The 23,278-nt window shown below is 43.8% G+C and overlaps 1 protein-coding gene across 1 annotated transcript in view; it reads left to right on the forward strand.

The window, feature by feature from the left end:
• PDE1C (phosphodiesterase 1C) overlaps positions 1-20,360 on the forward strand; it is a 257,158-nt gene extending 236,798 nt beyond the window's left edge. The window contains exon 16 of the mRNA XM_084859810.1: positions 20,188-20,360. Coding sequence (XP_084715936.1) covers positions 20,188-20,360 — 173 coding nt within the window. The remainder of the gene's footprint in view (positions 1-20,187) is intronic.
• Positions 20,361-23,278: the final 2,918 nt, after the last annotated feature.

Genomic DNA, 23,278 nt, shown 5'->3' on the forward strand with positions numbered 1-23,278 from the left:
TTGGGCAAATGCCACAGACCAAACTGCTGGTGAGATCTTGCAGCAGCAGGAGTGTATTGTTGCCTGCCTCTTCTGCTCTTTGGCCGTCACAGTTACGTCCACTATATCTTCTCAAAATCCAATGTGCTGGAAGTTCCACTTCCAGCACATTGTGGCTCTCACCACAAGCACATAGGGGCTGCCACTAGGGGCTGCCATTTCTTTGTGCGGTGATCACCCTTTTTAACCTACAATGCACTTCTGGCACATTGCATTTTGGGAAAATAAAGATGGTGGCTGCAACGACAGCCATGGAGGGCCCATCCACCCAGACAGGAAGGATCCAGGACAGTACTCTTCCAAGGGATACTAAAATCCTAGAGCTGGCTATGATACTGTATTTGAACTGTGTCTGTCACACACCTGCACAAACAACACAACATAATGAGAATCCCCTGGATTTCCTTGGGATGCACTTAATAAACTAATTCAATTTCTTACCCATCTGTGGCCCAGTCTATATTTATAGCAGTTCATGTGGTCAAGCTGTTTCTAGTACTGTACAGATTTGGACTGCGGGTGCAGGAATGTTCCCGCATACAGAAAACCCCTTCCAGATACAAAACTAGATGTCACGGAGCAGAATTTTATTCCTTAGCCTATTCTCCTTACCACAAGGTTTTCTAGTGGTGGGAACTTCTTTTCAATGGGGAACCATGCAGTTTCCCCTCTGCAGTCTAAAGTAGGTCAGTCCAAGAGCAGCTTTAGCACATCATCTGTGTATGTAGCCTGGGTCTAAGTCCAAGCCAAAGGTGTGCCATAGGAGGAGTCACAGTGTAATCACGTTATCTTCACCAGCTAACTAGGACACAATGCTTATAGGAGCAAAATATGTTACAGGCATAGGTGTTGCTGTGATTGATTACTAGTGGTAGAATGAAGTGAGCATTTCCTTATGTTTTTCCTGGATGATATTTTTATACTCTTTTATATACAATTAAAAAAAAACTCCTTAGTATTTTTATTTGTAGAGTTCTGGTTACAGTTTTCTCGGAATACCCAGTCTCTTGCCGAACCCAAATTCCCCCCATGCTCCAATTTCATTTACCTTTGTACATCTCTCTCTCTCTCTGCTGCTGTCCCCCTCCGTGCTTCTTCTTCTTCTTTTTTCGATGGAGAAAGGCCATTGCATATGCATCGTTAGAAATGAGTAGATACTTGAAGGCCTTCAAAACCCTGTGCTTTGCATTGAAACCAGCTAACATTGACCCCCTATGCCCTTTTTTGTGTCCCAAAGAAGCCCTGTTTGAGGCTAGAGGGAATACGTCAGGTAGGGATGGGTGGGAATTTTGTTTCAGTTCAGTTTTATACAAATTTACCCAAATTTGCAAAGTGCTCCATATTCAAGACAAAAAGACACTGAGTTTTTTTTAAAAAAATGAATGTAGGAGAAACCAAAACTGGCAGATTCATCCATCCAGCCCAGGGCTGCGAGTGCTTAGCTCTTAAATGTCTGGGCTTGAATCCCTGTGTATTCAGCCGTGTTCGTGCTGAATGAAGGTTGCCTCTTCTATTTTCTGACAAGCTCTTCACTTTTAATAGCTGTATGCTAGGCAGTTATATCATGGCCCTCTCCATGCTGGGAATAGCTGGGAATTTTGCTTCATTTTTTTTTTTTTATAATACTGTACCCACATTCGCAAAGTTCTTCATATTCAGGAGAGAAAGAACTTGAGATTTACAAAATTTGAACGTGGGAGAAAGAGAAACTGACAAATTCACCCATCCCTAATGTCAGATGCTTATATGATGTGCATGGGGTAATTCTCCATCCAATGGGTTGGATTCAGAGTTACACTGGATTAACTGTGCTGATGGAAGTGGACTTCCTTGCCCCTTCTTTTCCACAGTAGCTCCTCCAGCACCACCTGACAGAGAGTCAGGAAACTCTGCTGAATGGGGTGAGTGGAGCCCTTCCTATCATGGAATGTGACTTCCTCTTGGAGAAGGTAGATCCTGGATCCAATCCATTGAAAATGGTGTTTTCCATCAGGACAGACAAAAGGAAGTACTTCTTCACAAAACATGTAATTAAATATGGAATTTCTTACTACAAGATGTGGTGATGGCCACTCATTTGGAGGTCATAGGAACAGGATCAAACAAATTAATGGAAGATAAAGCTATGAATGGCTACTAGCCATGACAGCTTTATGGTCACCCCCCCTCTCCCGAATACCAGTTGCTGGAGAGCAACTACAAAAGGTGGCTATAGTTTTCATTAGGGATGTACGAAACCACTTACCTGTTTCATAAGTGGCATCCACGGTGGGGGGGGGGAGGCGCTCCGTCCCTCCCCCCGGAATCCTCCCTGGCCGGCTCCACTCCACAGCGACTCTGCGGAGCAGCCGGCCAGGTGCATCCACAGCTGGACATCCGGCTGCAGCAGGTCTGCGGATGCAAATGGCGGCCAGCATAGTGGCCGCCATTTGCGTCCCTTCACTGAGCCATGATAGGCTATGTAAATATTTACGTAGCCTATCACGGCAAAAAGCGGGGACGCAAATGGCGTCCGCTGCGCCATTTGTGTCGCCGCTTTTGCCATGATAGGCTACGGAAATATTTACATAGCCTATCACGGCTCAGCGAAGGGACGCAAATGGTGACCGGTGTAGTGGCCACCATTTGCGGCTGCAGCCCGGCAGCAGCCACAGCCGCTGCTGGAGCTGCAGCCAGGTAGGCTCTGTTTCCCGGGGCTTTCGCAGGGTGGTGGAGCGGGTTGCTCCGTTCCGCCACGGATTCCAGGGGGCCAAATTCACTGGAATTCAGCCTCCCTGGGATCCGTGGTGGAATTCTCTGACATCTCTAGTTTTCATGTCCTCCTTGGGATCTTCTCAGAGGTATCTAGCTGGTGACTGGGGAAAAGGGGATGCTAGAGTAGATGGACCTTTGGTCTGATCCAGCAGGCCTCTTCTTATGTTATGTTGTGATGCCAGAATTTCCTTCTTCCATAGTATTATCCAAAGTCATGTTATGAAAAGATGCTGTAAGGCATTCTTTATATAAGTTGAAATTATGAACATGCGAAGTAGTGCAACTGCTCTAGAAGAAGGACTAGATACATTTTTACCTGTATCACTTGATGAACTTCCCCAAATATTGTATAGCTAGCATTGAGTCTCAATGAACTTAGTGAGCTTTGTCAAGGAGGAAGGGGTATCAAATCTATATCAAATCTGTATCAAATCTAAACACTCTAGTCTTGTAGAATAATTTCTCTCTAAGTTGGCATTGTGCAGGGATCTAAATACATTGTTTAGGATTTTGTCTTATTATTAGCCAGAACTTATGATGGAGGTATCTCAGCTGAAATGAATTAAGGGCCATTTCATAGTTTCTCACCAAGTATACAATCAACAGGAAGCTGTGTGTACCTGTATGACATACAGGTTTACAAATATGTGTTTCTCACGTTCACAATTAGGTGTGTGCATAATACATCTTAAGTGTAGACCTAAAACGAAATGAGGAGGGAATTGTGTAAATTCCTTAGGGAATTGTGTAAATTTGTCATCCACAGCCCTATTCCTAAGAAAAGTAGGGATATGCCAGGGGTGGGGAAAACATGCATATGTAATTGCACCTTCCAGTGATGGAAAGCCCATTCTAATTAATCGCTAAAGCAAGAAGGGTACTGAAGAGTGTCCAGAATAAAACATACTGGGTTTGTTCCAGCCTAGGATCCAAAATGTAAGTAGTTCGTGGGTGTCAACTGTTTTGAGAATTATTTTAAAGAACATGTATTTATTGTAATTTTTATTGGGAAGAAGAGGCGTGTCGTCTCTAAATGTATAAACCAATTTTCCAGCTTTTCAGGTTATTTCCCCCCTGTAAATGAGTTTCTGTATGTTCATCTTATTCTTATTACCAAATAAAAGCAATGAGATCTCCACTTGGTATGAATTCCAGTTCTGTGCAGTGGTGGGTCTTCTCCACTCATCTAATGGAATAATGGAGCTGACTGAGAGTGTTACTGCCTTGCAGGATTTTATAATGATTCAGTGGCAAAACACACATCTTCATGTCCATAGTACTGGAGGAGATTGAAGGCTTTTCCACCATTACCTTTAGCACTGTGGCTCCATCCCACACCATTTGGTAACATCTGAGGTTGCATGGAAGGAACCCATGTTGCTACTTCTTCCCAGGCTAGTAGTGCCCTGCACTCCCACTTTAAATGTAAAAATATGAGTTTATAGGAACATTAGGCTGGACTTTTGCCCTGCTGTTGCTAGGGATGTTGGAGAAATCGGCAACGGAATCAAATGAGTTCAGTTTTATATGAATCCAGCCCACGGAGTCTGCAGTGGACTGGCTTTTCCCGAGTGGCACGGATTCTGCAGACTTGTGGACCAGGTTTTTTTTTACTTTACGGAATTTTATGCAAATTTAGTTGTAGAAAAATACGTAAAATTAAAAAAAAAACACAGTCAAAAATGCACATTTTCCCCATAGCCTAAAGTGTGAAAATTTGCATTTTGGGTATTTGCGTATTATGGGGGGTTTCGTGTTGGGGGGATTTGTGCATTGGCAAAAGTGTGAATTTGCACAAGTTTAGGAAATTGGAAAAAAATTGATTCTGTCAATGAGCGGATGACGGAATGAAAGGCACCGGACAATCCATGACACACAGATGGAACAGATTTTACAAAACCTATACAGCCCTAGCTGTAGCAAAGGGGTGGGGTGGGAGTGTTCAGAGATTTTTTTAAAGGCAAGTGAAAAAGAACTAGATGGCTCTGTCCACTTGCCTTCTTTAAGCTATTGCAGCACAAACCTCTGTGTGCATCACATCACGAAGTACTGCACTCCAAGACGCCAAGTACCACTGATTAAAAGAGTAAATGTTGAAGGATATTTTCTCTTTGGGTTCACTCAAGTCTTTTAAGACACTCAGCAATGCAGAGGATAATGCTATGGCTTGGCTTAACTGTATTGCATTCACTATCAAGTAAGGCAGGCTGAAAACAAAGGCTTTGACAGGAAACCCAGTTTTTCACATTACTAGGTCTATCTATAATGCTGACATCCTGACTCTATTGATCAGGACTGCATAACTTCAGATATGCATTGTGGCTGTCCAGATGCCTGACAACCTCCTTGTTTTTGGAGCCCACCAACCACTCATGGGGCTGCAATCAATTTGGCGGGAGACAGGTTGTGCAGGCCTGGTTCAGGTCCATGTAACTATGACAGGGTGGAGCATGATTCCTATGGCAGTACTATCTGTGAGGGACATGGGCACATCCTGCTTTGATCCATGCCAGTCTCTTTCTCATTATAACTAATTATGAGATATGAGATGCACAAGGCTGCAACATATCCATGGTGATGGCATAACAGCCTGGTTTGATTCACAGTGCCAACACACACAGCCTTAGACTGAGTGAGACCACTGGTTCATCTAACTCAGTGTAGTTTGTACCAGGGATGGGGAATGTATGGCCCTGCAGATGCTGTTGGACCCATCAGCTATGCTGATTAGGATTGATGGTAGAATCATAGAATCATAGAATAGTATGGTTGGAAGGGGCCTACAAGGCCATCGAGTCCAACCCCCTGCTCAATGCAAGAATCCAAGTTAGAGCATCCCTGACAAATGGCTGTCCAGCCTCGTCTTGAAGGCCTCCAGTGTGGGAGAGCCCACCACCTCCCCAGGTAATTGGTTCCATTGTCGTATTGCTCTTACAGTCAGGAAGTTTTTCCTGATGTTCAGCTGGAATCTGGCTTCCTGTAACTTGAGCCCATTATTCCGTGTCCTGCACTCTGGGATGATCAAGAAGAGATCCTGGCCTTCTTCTCTGTGACAACCTTTCAAGTACTTGAAGAGTGCTATCATATCTCCCCTCAGTCTTCTTTTCTCCAGGCTAAACATGCCCAGTTCTCTCCGTCTCTCTTCGTAGGGCTTTGTTTCCAGTCCCCTGATCATCTTTGTTGCCCTCCTCTAACCCTCTCCACTTTGTCTGCATCTTTCTTAAAGTGTGGTGCCCAGAACTGGACACAGTACTCCAGATGAGGCCTAACCAGTGCTGAGTAGAGGGGAACTAGTACTTCCCAGGATTTGGAAGCTATGCTTCTATTAATGCAGCCCAAAAGAGCATTGGCCTTTTTTGCAACCACATCACATTGTTGGCTCATATTCAGCTTGTGATTGAAAACAATTCCAAGATCCTTCTCGCTTGTAGTGTGGTTGAGCCACCTATCCCCCATCTTGTAACTGTGCATTTGGTTTATTTTTCTTAGGTGCAGCACTTGGCATTTATCCCTATTAAATGTCATTCTGTTGTTTTCTGCCCAGCACTCCAGTCTATCCAGATCACTTTGAATTTTGTTTCTGTCTTCCAAAGTATTAGCTATCCCGCCCAATTTGGTGTCATCTGCAAATTTGATCAGCATTCCCTGCACTTCCTCCTCCAAGTCATTAATAAAAATGTTGAAGAGCACTGGGCCCAGGACTGAGCCCTGCGGTACCCCACTCGTTACCTCTCCCCAGTTTGGGAAGGTCCCATTGATAAGCACTCTTTGAGTCCGATTCTGTAGCCAACTGTGGATCCACCGGATCGTTGTTTCATCTAGCCCACTTTGGGCTAGTTTGCTCATCAGGATATCATGGGGCACTTTGTCAAAAGCTTTGCTGAAGTCGAGGTATATGATGTCTACAGCATTCCCACGGTCTACAAGGGAGGTTACTTGATCAAAAAATGAGATCAGATTTGTCTGGCAGGACTTGTTTTTGACAAATCCATGTTGGCTTCGAGTAATCACTGCATTGTTGTCAAGGTGCTTCCAGATGGATTCCTTTATCATCTGCTCCAGAATTTTCCCAGGGATTGATGTCAGACTGACTGATCCGTAGTTCCCAGGTTCCTCCTTTTTACCCTTTTTGAAGATAGGGACAACGTTAGCCCTCCTCCAGTCATCTGGCACTTCCCCCGTCCTCCATGATTTCTCAAAGATAGTAGACAGTGGTTCTGAGAGTTCTTCTGCCAGTTCCTTTATTACTCGAGGATGCTGTTCATCTGGCCCTGGAGATTTGAACTCATTCAAAGTAATTAGGTGTTCCTTGACCATATGCCTATCGATCTCAAGCTGCAATCCTGCCCCTTCAGCCTGTACTTCGCCTTTGTCAGGGGGGTCATAGACCCTCTTTTGGGAGAAGACTGAGCCAAAGTAGGAATTGAGCACCTCTGTCTTTTCTTTGTCATCTGTTATCGTTTTGCCATCCTTATTTAATAGCTGAACAACCATTTATTTCCTCTGTCTTTTACTATGCACGTAGCTGAAGAAAGCCTTTTTGTTGTTTTTAGCATCCCTTGCTAACCTCAGCTCATTCTCAGCTTTAGCCTTCCTGACGCCATCCCTGCAATTCTGTGCTATCTGCCTGTACTCTTCCGTTGTTACTTGGCCTTCTTTCCACTTCCTATATGTTTCCTTTTTTATTTTCAGGTCATCCCTAAGTTTTTTGTGAAGCCACATTGGCTTCTTCTGTTGTCTTCCACCTTTCTTCTTGTTGGAATGGTTTGTGATTGTGCCTTGAGAATTTCCATTTTTTAAAAGCTCCTACCCATCTTGGACTCCTTTCTCGTTAGCGTCGCTTGCCATGGGACCTTACTGATCATTGTTCTGAGTTTATTAAAATCAGCTTTCCTAAAATCCAGGGTACGCGTTTGACTACACTCAGCTTTTGCTTCCCTTAGAACCAAGAACTCAAGTACAACATGGTCGCTTTCCCCCAGAGTTCCTGTGACTGCTACTTTATCCACTAAGTCATCTCTGTTTGTTAGGATCAAGTCAAGGATAGCCGATCCTCTAGTTCCTTCCTTGACTTTCTGTAGGAGGAAGTTATCCGACAAGTCAGGAATTTCCTGGAGGGGCCATATTTTGCAGAATTTGTCTCCCAACAAATATCGGGGAAATTGAAGTCCCCCATTACTACTACATCATTCTTCCTTGAAACATTGGCTATTGCTTTTCAAAAGTTTCATCCTTGTCTTCTCCTTGATTGGGTGGCCGGTAATAGACTCCGACCACCAGGTTCCTTTTATTCTTTGCTCCATTTATTTCAACCCAGATGCTCTTGATGGGGCTACCAAGCTCCTCCTCCTGTATTTCTGTGCAGAAATATGTATTTTTCACATACAGTGCAACCCCACCTCCCTTTCTGTTCCTCCTGTTCTTTTTGAACAAGTTATATCCTTCAATTGCTGTATTCCAGTCATGAGAGTCATCCCACCAAGTCTCAGTTATACCTATCAGCTCATAATTTCCCTCTTGTATTAAGATATCAAGTTCGTTCTGTTTGTTTCCCATACTCTGGGCATTAGTATATAGACATCGAAGACCATGTGCCTCATAGTCTGGCTTTCTTCCTACATGTGTCTGAAGACTATTATTGGGCACTATCAGAGCTGTTCTCTCCATTGCAGTGCATGTGCCTATGTCCATTGTTACCCCCAACATTACATCTCCCTTCCCTGTAGGATTCAGTTTAAAGCCCTCCTGATGAAGTTCTTCATGCTGTGGCCAAACACATTCTTCCCATCCTTTGTGAGGTGCAACCCGTCCCTTGCCAACAGCCCATCTTCCAGAAAGTATAGCCCCTGGTCCCAGAATCCAAATCTCTCTCGTCAGCACCACCTTCGTAGCCAGTCATTCACCCGGAGTATTTTTCGTTCCCTTTCTATCCCTCTTCTAACTACTGGAAGGATGGATGAGAAAACTATCTGGGCCCCAAAGTTCTTGAGTTTCCTTCCCAAAGCTTCAAAGTCTGACGTGATCTCTTCGTAGCTCGGCTTGGCGGTATCATTTGTTCCCACATGGATGAGAAGAAAGGGATACCTGTCAGTGGGCTTTATGAGTGCAGGCAACCTTTCAGTCACGTCTCTAATCTGTCCTCCCGGGAGACAACATACCTGGCGAGTCCACGGGTCTTCGCGACATACTTGGGTCTCGATCCCACACAGCAAGGAGTCTCCCACTACTACCACTCTTCTCTTCTTCTTCTTGTAGGCCTGGGTTTCATTGCCTCTGTTTGACTGACCTTCAGCCTAGGGATGACAGAGAATTTCTCCCCGAAACTTCAGGGGGCCAAGTGCCAACGCATTCGGTCCTCCAAAGGTTGTTCGGGGAGAAATTCTCCACCCCCCCCAGGATGGGACTTACCTTTCACGAATGTCCCTCCCGGCGGCGGGTCCCGGTGGCGGTTCGGCAGGTCTTCGTCAGGGGCAGGGGCGGCAGCCAGTCTTTCGACCGGCTGCCGCCGCCACCATTGCAAGAAAAGTAAAAAAAAACAACAATGCCCCTGTGATAGGCTACGTAACGATTAACGTAGCCTATCACGGCTAGATCTGCAAAGTCAGCCGTGATAGGCTACGTTAATCGTCACGTAGCTTATCACGGGTGACTCAAAAAAAAAAAAAAGCGCATACGGCTAATGGCGGCCCCCATAGGGAGCCGGCATTTGCGTTCCTTATTTGGTCGCTGTAGTCTACGTAAAGATTTATGTAGACTACGGCGAAAATAAGACCAACGCAAATAGCGTTGCCCTTATTTTCGCTGTAGTCTACGTAAATTTTTATGTAGACTACAGGGACTAAATAAGGAACGTGAATGGCGGCTCCCTATGGGGGCCGCCATTTGCGTACGCGCTTTTTTTTTTTTCAAAGTCACCTGTGATAGGCTACGTGATGATTAATGTAGCCTATCACGACTGACTTTGCAGATCTAGCCGTGATAGGCTACGTTAATCATTACGTAGCCTATCACAGGGGTGTTTTTTTTTTCTTTTGAAGTTCGCGGCCGGGGAGATGGGGCACTTCTCCCCGGCCTGAATTTCAGCCGAGCGAGGAGGGAAGCCTCCCCCCTCCCGGCCTGAACTTCGGGGGGAGCAGCGAAGCGCCTCCCCCCCACTGCGAAGCAAGCTGCGAGACCAGGTAAGTGACTTTCGTGCATCCCTACTTCAGCCTCTTGCTCACTCTCATGCAGGTTCCCCTGTGATTCTTCCTCTGCAGGCTGTCCTCCAGTCTCATCCGCAAGTACCTGGAATCGGTTCCACAGCTCCACTGCTTCCACTGGTGCAGAGTGGCGTCTAGTTCTTCTTCTCCTAACTGTCACCTTTTTCCAAGGAGTATCCTCTACTCCATTTTTCTTCACCTCAGCATTTCCCACTGCCCCATCTTGCTGTTGCTGTTCAAGCTTCTGGTCCTCCCTTTGCTGCTGTAGTTCCCCCATTCTGTCCAAGAACTCTTCGTGTTCTCTTATTCCCCAGAGGGTCGACAGTTGCCGCTCCAGTCCACTTACTTTTTCTTCCAGCAGCGTGATCAACTTGCACTTGTTGCAGGTGTAGGCCCTGTTGTTCTCAGGCAAGAAAACAAACATTGCACACACCTTGCAGGTCACCAGCACTGGAGAGTCTTGTCCTTCCATAGCCTCTTTTCCCTTTTTGTGTCTAGCTTCATGATTGTTCTAGACTAGCCTGTGCCTGCTCCTCTACTCAGTAGAGGTTAAAAGCAGAGTCCCACTGGTGTGAAAGTGTGTGTTACAAGACAAATAAATGGAAAAAAGTTAGTTAATTTTTTAAAAAAAAATGTTAGGGGCCTCCCCCTTGACCTCCCCTGTCAAACTCCCCTGGCCAACTCCTGTTCGCTCACTCTCTGGGAGCTTGCCTGCTTCTGTAGTCCCTGGACCAGCTGGAGCAGCTTGCTCTGCTCTGCTCTGCTCTGCTCTGCTCAGCTGGGAGGCAGGAAACAGGAGCAGCTGTAGGTGCAGTCCAACAACATTTGGAGGGCCACACATTCCCCACCTCTGGTTTGCACTGATTGGGAGCAGCTCTCTGGGCTATTTCAGACAGGTGTTGTCCTCAGCCCTACCTACAGATAGCAGGGACTGAAGCTGGAACCTTCTGTATCCAAAGCATGTACTTTACCACTGAGCTATAGGCCCTTCTCCAAGGGTTGCATGTTCCCTCCTCCCCTTCCCCTTTCCTCTGCAGCCAGCAAATTCTGTGGTTTGTAAACCGTAATGTGCATGTAAATAAACCAAGATTACAAACCGTAGTTCGATCCCAGTTTGGGATCCTGGTTTGCCACAAACCAGGATCAGCCACTTCTAATCTCCTCTAGTGGGAAGGGAAAAGGGGAGCTGGGAGCATGCAAGCTCATGGCTCGTGCCGGCCCATTCTCATATCACCAAACTGAGGAAAAAGACTACTGATGCAGAAAAATTAATATAGTTATGTGCAACGGAAGCCATTGCTATAATTCACATTTGTTCTATTTTTAAAGGTTCAAAGCAAGTTATGAAAGCCGCACCAGTACCAGATTCCACAAATCGGCTTACTTTGCCAGGTTAGTGGGTCCACCGTGTTGGAAATATGCATTGAAATACACTCAGATATAATCTAAAAAGTTGCTAATTAGTGTTGTTCTATTGTAAGAACTGACTCTTCCAATTCAAATATTTTCATGTATCTGCTCACCAATGCCAACATTAATGGTTCATAATGAGACTGTCTCTACATCTGCTGTGGATCAGTGGTCAAATGATTCATTTCTTTTCAGACGTATTTGTTTTCCATCTTGTCATCAATCTATAACCTAAACTATTATAAAACACTTTAATCTGTAATTAATTTTGGGTTTTAGTCAGTGGTGGTTGGGAAATGTGCTGGATCACATGGAGTTGGAAAGGGGCAATCTCATCCACACTCTGTGCTTAGGAAATGAGTGTTACTATATCATCTTCCTCTGCTTTTTAATTTGTGTGTTTCTTACGATGAACAAATGGGATTCTTTTTACCTTCTATTATATAATGAATAGGGTTGCCAGCAATTTTTACAGACTTGTCTCCTGAGCCTTATAACATAGAATAAGTAACAAGCAGGTCTAGTAAAAAATACTTGACAATGCTAATTTTGTATTATGAATTCTTTACAATTTGATTTGTTTTCATATGACTACACTGCTTCCTTCCCAATTTCTTTAAACGTGGCTCATAAAACTGGACTCAGAGGGCATGCTAATTCTCAGTATGGATGCAGGAGGAATTTGATCTCTGCAAATTCCTACACAAAATGATCTGATCTGCATTCTCAAACTAATGTGTAGATTAGAATTTAGCTATCCACCATTTTTCACACTTCTCCAAATGTAGTCATGTACTTCTTGGCGGTTAACTGTCTCAAAATGTACAGTTAAGGCACAATCCTGTGCATGTTTAGACAGAAAACAATCCTACAACTCCCAGCATTGAGGCATGCTGGGAGTTGTAGGACTTTTTTTTCTTTAAACATGCATGGGATTGCACCCAAAATACATATTTGAGAGAAAATATGCATTTAAATACATATTTTGAAAGAAACACAGATTTAAATATGTACGTAGATAGATAAATTTTATTATGATCATAGATCAGCACCTTAAGTATGTATGTATGTATTTATTCATTACAATTATTAATTAATTAATTAATTATATATAATCCTACTTACCTGAGAGTAAGCTCCATTCAACTCAATGGGACTTACTTCTGAGTAGACATCAATGGTATTTCACTGTATGACTGCAATCCTATGCATGCTTACTTGGCAGTATCCTTTGAATTTGGTGGGGTTTACTTCCACATAAATATGTACAGGATGTCTAATTGAAACCAATGGGACAAGTTAGTTACAACTTACTTAATTCCCATTGCTTTAAATGGGACTTGCAATGCAGAGCAATCTTATGCATGCTTACTCAGTGTAACACCCACTTTGTCTAATAGGGCTTACTCATAGATAAGTGTGCAGAAGACTGCAGCTGTAATCATAATGAACTTTAGCTGGGTCAGAGCCCGTGTGTCCAATGCCAGAGAACTGAAAATGATTTGACATCATAACATTTCTTTACCCCTACTTCAATCGAAAGTCTCCTTCTAATGTGGTGGAGCTAGTGACATCCCTGAAAAGTAACAACACTGATCTCTGAGAGAAGCTGGATATGAATTAAATGCCTGAGATTCAATCAAACTATGCATTTCTGTCCTCACTGCCCTGTTCTACTTTAAGTAGAATCAGGTGGAAATAAGTCAGCTTTACTAATAAGCACAGTACAGCTGTACATAAGTCTTTAAAAATATTATGTCATAGTTTTGTCATAGCTGAGTTGTATATTATGGCCATGTGGCAAACAGTTACATTTGCTAAGGTAACACCAAGTTCAGCAGATGTTTCTTCCAGACAATCCAGCAAGCCAGCCATAATGATCCTTGGATATTTTTCCCTCTGACACCTCGAATCATCACACACTATAACACCATCATGTGGACAGTGACTGAAAATAAAAACTCTGGCACCCAATCAAGGTGCACTTTATGAAGATCATTGTTATGCCGGTTGCCCGAAGCAATTTTTAAACTAAGGTACTGTACAGTCAATAGCAACTAAGTATTCTACCCAAGTGCTGACTTCCTCTAGCTGCGCTGCCTAGTGTATTATTAGAGGTAGTATTAGAGGTAGATAACTTCTGCTTCAGTTTGTCCGGTGTTATCTTTTTTTCTTTTTTAAAAAAACCCATTAGGGTTGACATTCTTTTGTGTATGTATTCTACCTTTCAGAAAACTAAGAGATTCTTCAGAAAACAGCATTCCCATACCAGCGTGCCAGCCCAATTGCTTGGAGGCATTTTTAGGAAAAACATGCGCTTCCCCGCCACCAAACGTGTTCAGGTTAGTATACGTATTTAGCCATGATGGCTCATCTACATAACATGTTGACACGCAAAGGTCTAATCTAAAACCAGATCTGGGATTAGAATTCTTCTAAGTCTGGTGGCATAGTTATTTTAACAAGCAGGAGCCCAGTCCAGTGGGGCCCATAAATTCACTGAAGCAGGCTTCCACATGCATGTTTCAAGTTTCGTGGGGACCTGTGTGCTTTTACGGACACAGACTATGGATGAGGAGTGAGTGGAGAAGGCGAGATCATTGGTGGCACTGGCGGGTGCCAAGCTGCTGATTGGCCAGCTGCCCTCCCCTCCTCCCCAAAATTATAGTGCCTTTGCTCTCGCACCTCTTTAACCTTGAGCCAAGAAGCTAGGAGAAATGAGGTTGTATCATGGAGGCGACTGAACGGCTGATAGGGCTGGGCTGGGCTGCTTCACTGATCTGAGTGAGGAAGAATCTTTCTTTTCTTTCTTTCTTTCTTTCTTTCTTTCTTTCTTTCTTTCTGGGGGAAGAAAATTAGATTGTATAAGAGGAAGGCAGAAAATGCCATACGGGCAAAAGAGGACCTGCAAGGAGTGGGCTCCCCTTCCCCACCTTTGGATTTTGCCAATGCACTGTTTTCCCCCTTTATCCCTATGCAGTACATTTCCCCCTCTGCTTTGCTTCATTAAACTGAATAAGGGCAGCAGCCCTTGGGCAACAACATCTCCTGTCGTCCCGACTCCCTGGCGTGCTGTTAGCCAGCGCATCTGGGCAATGAAGAGGAGGGAGGGAAGGGAAGAAATGCCCTCATATTGTCTTGCTACTTCTGCCTCTGCTGCTGATTGCGGATAAGGAAAGGAACAGGGGAGTGTATGGAAGAGCATGGCCAGCCCAAGACATTTTGCTGCCTGAGGAGAAAGGCAAGATGGTGTCCCCTCCCATTTCCCAGAAGCTGATCAGGCTGGCAGTTGAATCTTACTTCAACTCTGGTCATGGGACACCATCCTCCACCTCACCTGAGAGCAGCAGGCCAGCTTAGGGGGTGCAGGCCAACTATAAGGAAGACACAGCTCTGTCCTCCAACAAAGGGGAACAGCCAGGGGGGCTACTGCCCCCACTACACCACCCAAAATCTGGTGCCTGAGGTGACTGCCTTGCTTTGCCTGTTGGTAGGGCTGGCCCTGTGGTGGAGATGCCTTTGGGGGATGGGGAGGGTAGGCAAGTAATTTTTCTGAACCCTCAGATTCACCCGGGAAAAAATTATGCAAGACCTTCCATTTTTCTGTGTGTGGAATGTCCAAGTTAATTCGAAGTGAGCTTTGGAGAGTTTGCCCAACTCTATATCAGGGAGTAATTCTTCATAGTTACATAAATAATTAAGTTACTACTCTGATTTGAGAATTGAAGATAATAGTACTTGTCCACTTCTAAATGTTTTGATCCAAAAATTAAAAAATTACATACTGAACAGACCTAGTAAATCTTTACTGCAGTCAATAGACCATTCCAACTGATAAAATCAATTGCATACATAGAGCAGAACATTCAGTTAACTTTAGGAAAACAATTAGTCATAATAGATCTAATAAAAATAGCCAGATTCAGGAATTTGGCCACTTGCTCGGTAATTGACTTATCCGAGCTCTGAAGTAATAGGGTCATTAAGAATTCAGTAGGGTGACCAGGGAAGGACTGTAAAATAGGATTTAAAAGATCATTCCTAGCCCCTTGATAAAAACTGCAACACAATTAAACATGCCATATAGTTTCCACCTTGGCAATATTACAAGGACAACATCTGTCAAGCAATGAAATTTTGTTATATCTGCCATCTAAAAGTTTAGAGGGAAGAACGTTAAATCTAGCTAACAAGAATGCTCTCCTATATTTAGGGATCATTAGCCAGCACAGATAGGGCATCCTATCTTTAAAGAAAGAAAATGGAAAAGACTGAGGGGAACATGGACGCCAAGCAGCATCCTGGAGGTCTTGTAGGTCTATGTCCAACAACATCTGTTTCACAATTGATTTAGCACTTGCTAAATCCTTAGATAATAGCATGAGAGGTGAGAGCCCTATCAAGATTATTTTATTCATCATGGCCTTTGACCAAGGGGCTTCAAAGGAATCTGACAAGATCTGGAATACCAGGGAGTTTATAGGGAGCACCAGTCTCTAGCGAAGCCAGAAGTGAATAGCATGGATCCACGCCGGACAATTTACAGAGTTCAGCCTCTAACTTCAAGGCAGCTCCAGAAACACACTTAGGGACACCGAATGACACCCTAAGGAAAAAATGACTGGATGCCTTCAAGAGTGCATTTAAAGCATGGGAACCAAACTGGTGCCCTGTAAAGAATCTGCTAAATGATGTTGGCCTTAAAGACCTGGACAGCAGCTGGGAGGAATTGCCCACCCCTCATATAAAAGAAGCGGGTTATTGCACCCACATTTTGTTTAGCTTTGGTCTTAACATACTTCCCCTGCTCTCTTTAGGAAACATTTTCATGAAACCATATGCCCAGATATTTATAGAAGCCCACTTGCTCAGTTCTGGAGTTCCCCATGAACCAGGAAAATCTGACCTTACATTTAGAAAAAAACAAATCCCTTAGAGTTTTCTGTAGAGTAATCAGCAAAGCCACACAACAGGCTCTGAAGGCCCAACCTAGTCTGAGAGACCAAGACAGCACCATCGCCATATAGAAGTAGAACTTTAGTATGACTAATCTTGGCCGGGTGAGAAGGTCATGGCTCCAACACATGGGGAAGAGCTACCAGGTACATATTACATAGAACAGGAGCAAGGACACAGCCTTGTCTTACTCCATGGGATGCAGCAATCTCATTTGTAAAATGGCTTTGTAGGCTTCAGCGGACCTGAGCAAAGGTGTTAGGGTAAAGGAACTGAATCAAAAACAGAAGTCTTTTGAACAGACCTAGTAATGGAGCACCATAGTAACACATCTGGAGGGCAACAGGTTGGGTCAGGCTGCCTTATACTGTGCAGCCTGTACTAAACTGATGCAAAAAACCCAGCATGAGTTTAGCAGAAGTTTCTCTCCATATTACTCTCCTGTATATCAGCAGCAGTCATTTTTAAGTGTATTTACATTAATGTGTACGTTTTCCCCCTAGATTACCTGAACTCAAAAACCAGCAACAATGAACATCCATCTTAAGGAATCAGTGGCAACAATTTATAAAAACAGACTTTTCTTTTTAAGTTGATTTAAAAAACAAAACCTTTTATCCTCTTTGGTTTTTTTTAACATTATGCTCTGAGCAATGAAGCCCTGGAATAACTCTACTTCTGTTCACAATGCTAATTTGTTATATTCTCCTCAAGAATTATATACAGAGACAACTTGAATGGAATGTATGCAGCCAACTGTCCCATGTTGCTTTCTTTAATAAAGTTACGCCTCTCCAACGTGCATTTTGACACTAACTGGTTTTTTCTCTGCGTTTGTATGACTACGACAGCCATTCCACACATTTTTGCACCATGCTTACATTCAAATATTGAGGTCAGTATGTAACAAGGGCTGAGTGTATTGGGCATTACACCCACAGTGTTGGGCATTACAATCCCAATAAGGGGCATTCCCACAGGCTCAAATACCCATATTCCTCATGTGATGACTAATTCCTCCAGCAGCCATGATTGTGTGCAGTTAGCCCTGGGAACAAAACCAGTAATGGTGCCTTTCAACTGTTCCAGAGCGGGAACTGGCATGTGGGGTGGGGTTGGATTTACTCCTCTCTTGGAAGTAAATCTGTCAATCTCGGTCTTGGTTTTTTGAAGTCAACCTCGTTTTGTCCCATTTCCACACAAGCTTGCCTTTGAAAAAAACAAAACAAAAACCCTGTATGGAATGTGTGCACATTTTTCCAAATGTATGCATTAATGTACATATTTTTGGTGCACATTTTTAAATGAATGCATTTCCCCCCAAGTACTTTACCCAGCTGAAAAACTGATTGGTGCGCACTTTTCTCAAATACATGCATTTTGTGTGCACAAAAATGTGCATATTTTATCTGACACAAGTTGCATCAGAAAGCTCACAAAAATGTGGACTTTCGAACATAACGGTCTCAGCTCCTGAAAAGCCCAGCAGATGCCAAGTGAGTAAACTCAATGGAACAAATGTCTCACCGATCTGTACTCCTTCATCCTTCCGAACAACTTATCAGTGCTATCAACGATTACATGACAGGGGGTTGAATCCAGATTTAGTCATACTTAGAGTAGACTCACTGAAATTAATGCGATGTAATTTAGTGATGACTCCATTGATTTCAGTGGGTCTACTTGAATCTGACCCTACTATGCTGTGATAGATTTGACTAGCAAACCATCCAATATTGCTATCAATTTCTCCATCAAAACTGATTAAGGCCGAGTTGGGCAACCTTTTTGACCCTGAGGGCTGCTTGCAGTGCTGGGTTGGAGGCTGTATGTGTGCACACGTATGGGCAGGTGTGGGTACACACACGTGCATACACACATGCATGCACACACATTTGCACACACCCCATGCATGCATGCATACACATAGACACACACATGGGAATGGGTCGCTGGGGCGTGGAGAAGGCTACAGCCGCCTCCTGCCCCCAGTGACCCCAGCTGGGATTGCTGCTTCTCCACCACCATTGGTGGCACCATGATTGCAACACTGGAACAGCAGTTCTTCCCCTGCAGACCAGCTCAGACCAGCTTGTCTGTTTAAGGGATATCATAGCAAAATACAAATTTATGGAATGCTGGTAACAAAATAAATAAATTGCTAAGTAACCTACCTGGGAAAAATATTCCTTAGGAAAGAATGATATGGTCATATAGTATTTAAAATGCTATTTCTCTGAAATGTATAGTATGGGGATAGAAGGTGCTCCATGCCACTGAGTCTGCATGTGCCTCTAGTGACAATGCTGGATCCAGGCGTACGCTCAGACTACACACCTAACCTCCGTTAGGAGGTCTGCAGCCCCCTCCAGGATAGCTTGACCATCACTTAGCTGGGCAGACAAACCACCCACTAACAGTACCTCCTGTCTGTATCCCATGCTTCCTCCAAGACATATGTGAACCTATCGCATTCACAACAACCCTGTGGGTTAGGTAAAGTGACTTGCCTAACTGAACCTTATCACTGAGCAGGAATTAGGACATAGCTCTGATCCAAGTCCAGCACTTGATTCACTACACCACAATGGATTTCTCTTTGCTACATAGTTCTAAACGTTTCCCCCTAAGGAAAGTTGTCTTCCACATGGTTAGGAGCGGCGAGTTATATCTCTGTTCACAGGCAAGCAAGGTGGCATGAAGTCTCAATTACCATTACTGAAGTCGCAGGGAAGAGCCAGATTTTAGCAGCTCAGCCATACCTGGTTCCACTTCAGCAGTCTCAAACTTTGTTTTAAAATGGTTGAGTAAATATCTGAGGTCCTGCTCGAATGTGGATGCTCATTGCTGTTGCGGTAATGCTTGGACGAAGAAAGGCAATCACGATTCAACGCCATTTGAATGTAAAAGATTAAGGCTGCAATCCTGTACCCACTTACCTGGGAGCAAGCCCTATTGATCTCAGTGGGACTTACTTATGAGTAGACATGATGATGAGCAATATTTATATAGCACTTCTCATCTGAAACAAATCCTGCACGCACACGCACACGCACACACACACATGTATCATGAGATTGGTACAAAGACAGCTCATGGTTGGGAAAAGCCAAAGCAAATAGATATATTTTAAATAAATGCCTAAAATGTACCAGTGTTGTCACCTGACATACTTCACTGGGGAGATCAGTTCACAGGATGGGCGCCACAGTGCAGAGAAGGCCTTCTCTCTGTGTCATTGCCAAATGGAAATCCGCAGGCTGTGGCATGGACAACAGGGCCTCCTCTGAAGATCATAATGGCTTGGGAGGTTCGTACAGGGGGAGATATTACTTGAGATATCCTGGTCCTGAATTGTATAGGCCTTTGTATACAAACACCAACACATTAAATCTAGCTCAGTACTAGTTTAATGTGTTGGTATTCATATGCAGGCATAATATGTGCATTGCAAGGCAGCCCAATCAATAATGTATACATTTATAGCTTGCACTATACATCTGTGCTCTCCTAGTGACCACCTGCCTCTCCCTAGGGAGGTCTAGTACAAGCCTTGAGAACAACTAGAATCTGGTAAATCAAATGCTCAAGACTTGCATCTGAGTGGGTTGAAACGGACATTCAGAAAGGATACGAGATAAATAGCTATGTTGTTTTTTTCCCTTGTAAACCCCCTTTCCATAGTTTTTGTGCAAGTTCATCTTACCTGCCCTTTTATTTATATGGATTACTGTGTGTCTATGGAATGAAAGAGTGGAGGGAGAGAATCCACAGACTCCCACACTGGATTAGCCTGCATTAATTTTGTTTTTATCTTCTTCCCCTCCAGCCATCAAACCTCCAATGCACCATTCCAAAAAACCCAATTTTGCCTCAACAAGTACCACCTTCCCAACATTCAACAAGAGAACAGAGGATGACTTGGTTAAATATAAACTGCTTGACCAGAGGGGCAGAATGAAGAAGATTCAGCATATTTCCCAGCACTGGAATAGGAAATAGACCTGGGTTTCCAGTTATTAATGGTGAACATCATGGAACAAGAGCAAAAACCGCTTTGAAAATGACACAGATTACTGAATCAAAACAAGCAAGTAGGTAATGTAACCAATGCAATGCAAGCATTATTCAGACATATTCACCCTGGTTCACCAAAGATGCCCAAGATGCAGAAGCAAAAATCTCATGATCTGTCTGCACAAAATTGTGCACCACACAAAACCTCTGCATCTGTATTCAGGGCTGTGTGTGGACAGAGTGGTCATTTCTGGACTGTGTCCACACACATATCCCCTAACAGATTGTAGTCATGGTGAGCTTTGACAGCCAATAACCTGTTGGAGGAGACACTGAATCCAATTTTATTGAGAGTATTTTGGGCTCTAAGCATTGAGCAATATGGCTTGCTGCCTTCAGTTATATATACAATGGAGACACTAGAGGGCCAGTGAGTGAGAGCCAGTGTAGTGTAGTGGTGAGAGTGACGGACTGGGAGCCGGGAGATCCGGGTTCTAGTCCCCACTTGGCCATGGAAGCTCACTGGGTGACTTTGGGCCAGTCACAGACTCTCAGCCCAACCTACCTCACAGGGTTGTTGTTGTGAGGATACAACGGTGAGGAGGAGGATAATGTAAGCCGCCTTGAGTTCCTTGCGAGAGGGAGAAAGGCGGGGTATAAATGCAATAAATAAATAAATAAATAAATAAATAGAGGGGGGCAGGAGTGTAAGTGCCCCCCAGACAAGTAGCTTGCCCACCCCTTCCTGGCTCTCATGGTTATATAATGAAAGGCATTTTTCACATGCTCCCCCCCCCCCGAAATGCACTTTGCCCCCTCAATATTTACTCCCCAATATTCCTTTTTCTGGTGCCACTATAGCATGCACGAAAGAGAAAGAGAGCATAAAAGGCAACCTAAGCATCGAAAAAGCAGGCATCTCCTTCTCTAGACCAATGTCATTGGAACTTTACTCCACAGGACATGATGTTGAATGGGGCCCCTCCACAGAATGGTTCTCATCTGTAGCTGATTCCTACTAATTCAGTGGTTTTCCTTTGCCATGGTTCCCCAGACCCCTCTGTTCCCTGGTCAGTTTAGGAGGAGCAATGCTTAGAGACAAGCAAGGCGTTCATTCCAGAATTAAACTTCGAAAGATGATAGTGTTGAAGCATAATTTCTCACTGTATGAGCTGGTATGCCAAAGACATTTCTATATAATGATATCTATCCTTGACCAAAGGTCTAGGCCTAAGGGCCAAGTCTGGCCCTCCTGGGGTTCCAGTTGGGCCCTCTGGGGTTCCCTGGATGGCCATGACTGCTCCCTCTGGCCCCAGCCCCTTCCCCCAACCACCAATCATTTGGTGGTTTCCTGGCCTTTAAGGAATGTCCCCCATTCTAAAAGATTGAAATACTTCCCCTAAAGCTTAGTTACTGGCAGTGAGGCCTTCATGCTACAATATGCTGGTGTTTGTTTGTCTTTTTGGCCCCACCCCTTTTGCCTTCAGTCCCACCCACCACTGGAATGCTGCCCCCAAGAGCTTCTCCAAAATGGAATTTGGCCCTTGAGGTTCCCAACCCCTGGCCTAGACTCTAGGGCCTAGGGATTCGGGAGCAGCATGAGGGTTACTGGTTTTGGACAGATAAAGAAGACCCTGCAGAATGAACTGCTTGTCAGAATTCAGGGAGAAAAGGAAGGCAATTGTGACAGCTACACTTCCGATGGAAAAGTGGGGGAATCAGGGACAGCCAGAGACAATTTGGTGCCTGAACCACGACAGTGGGTGCCCTTCCTGCCTCAAAGTCATGATGCATAGTACCCAAGACTGGCCACTTTATTTTGGCAGCACTGGAAAATCCCACAAGGATCTCTTCCTGGGAGATAAAAAAATACAATAATAACACATTACAAAGTAAAAAATGGCTGCCCTTTCGTGACACCCCAAATCAGCTGTCTGAGGCGGCCTCCTCCTCAATCTGGTAGGCCAGAACTGAGGATTATGTATCTGGTCAGTTAGTTGTTCTGCCAGGTTCACTATGGAGCCTTCCAAACTCTCCTAGGACAGGAATTTTAATAAATGGAGAGATAGCAAGACACTGGCACCACAAAAACTGGAACCGACAAGGAAAAGATAGCATTGTATAGTCAGCAAAACTTGGTTGTCTAAAGACTTCTCCCGAAAACATGTAACTTCCAGGTCTCAAATACCAGACTGCAAATGGGCAGTATATTCTTTTCAGTGGAATGTTTTTATGTGTTTAAGTTACTTCTCTGTACAATCCTCTGTAGTGGATTGGAGCTGTATTTTCTACTTACACCTAATTTCATAGTTTGCTGATCACTCTCTTTATCATCTCCATTACTTTAACTGGGGGCGTACCTACCCTGTCGCACAAAGGCTTGTAAGATTGTGGGGGAGTGATTTATCTCTCAGAATTTATGACATAAATGGAGGATATTTTTTTAGAATACATTGCTTGTAAAGTGCCATTAGATTATCTGCATAAAAGGTTGTATAAAATACAATTATATGAGCCTTCTGTATGTGTATGTGTTTGTGAAAGGCTTCCTTTGCCCTGTGTGTATCTGGATGACATCACATTTTAATTTTATAAGTCTTCTAAATGATGGTGTTTTGTATATTTAGGCTTTCATATTGGAATATGGAAAATATCTCTTAGGCAGCCAAATTAATTGCAGGTACTGCTGTTCATCTTAGTGATACAACGCTGCCATCTAGTGCTTGTACAGGAATACACAATTGTGTTTGCTCAAGTTGCTATTTAATTTTATGCGCCATAAAGGTTTATTTCACAACCCACATAGTGCTGAAATGATCATACACATTCAAAATGTTTTGAATTGCCCACAAACAAAAATATTAAATATGAACACGAACATGGGCCTTAAATCTCTCTGAGGC

The sequence above is a fragment of the Heloderma suspectum genome, chromosome 5 (genome assembly GCF_057233095.1).
Source record: "Heloderma suspectum isolate Gila_16-S chromosome 5, 16-S_ref, whole genome shotgun sequence".
Classification (NCBI taxonomy): Eukaryota; Metazoa; Chordata; class Lepidosauria; order Squamata; family Helodermatidae; genus Heloderma; species Heloderma suspectum.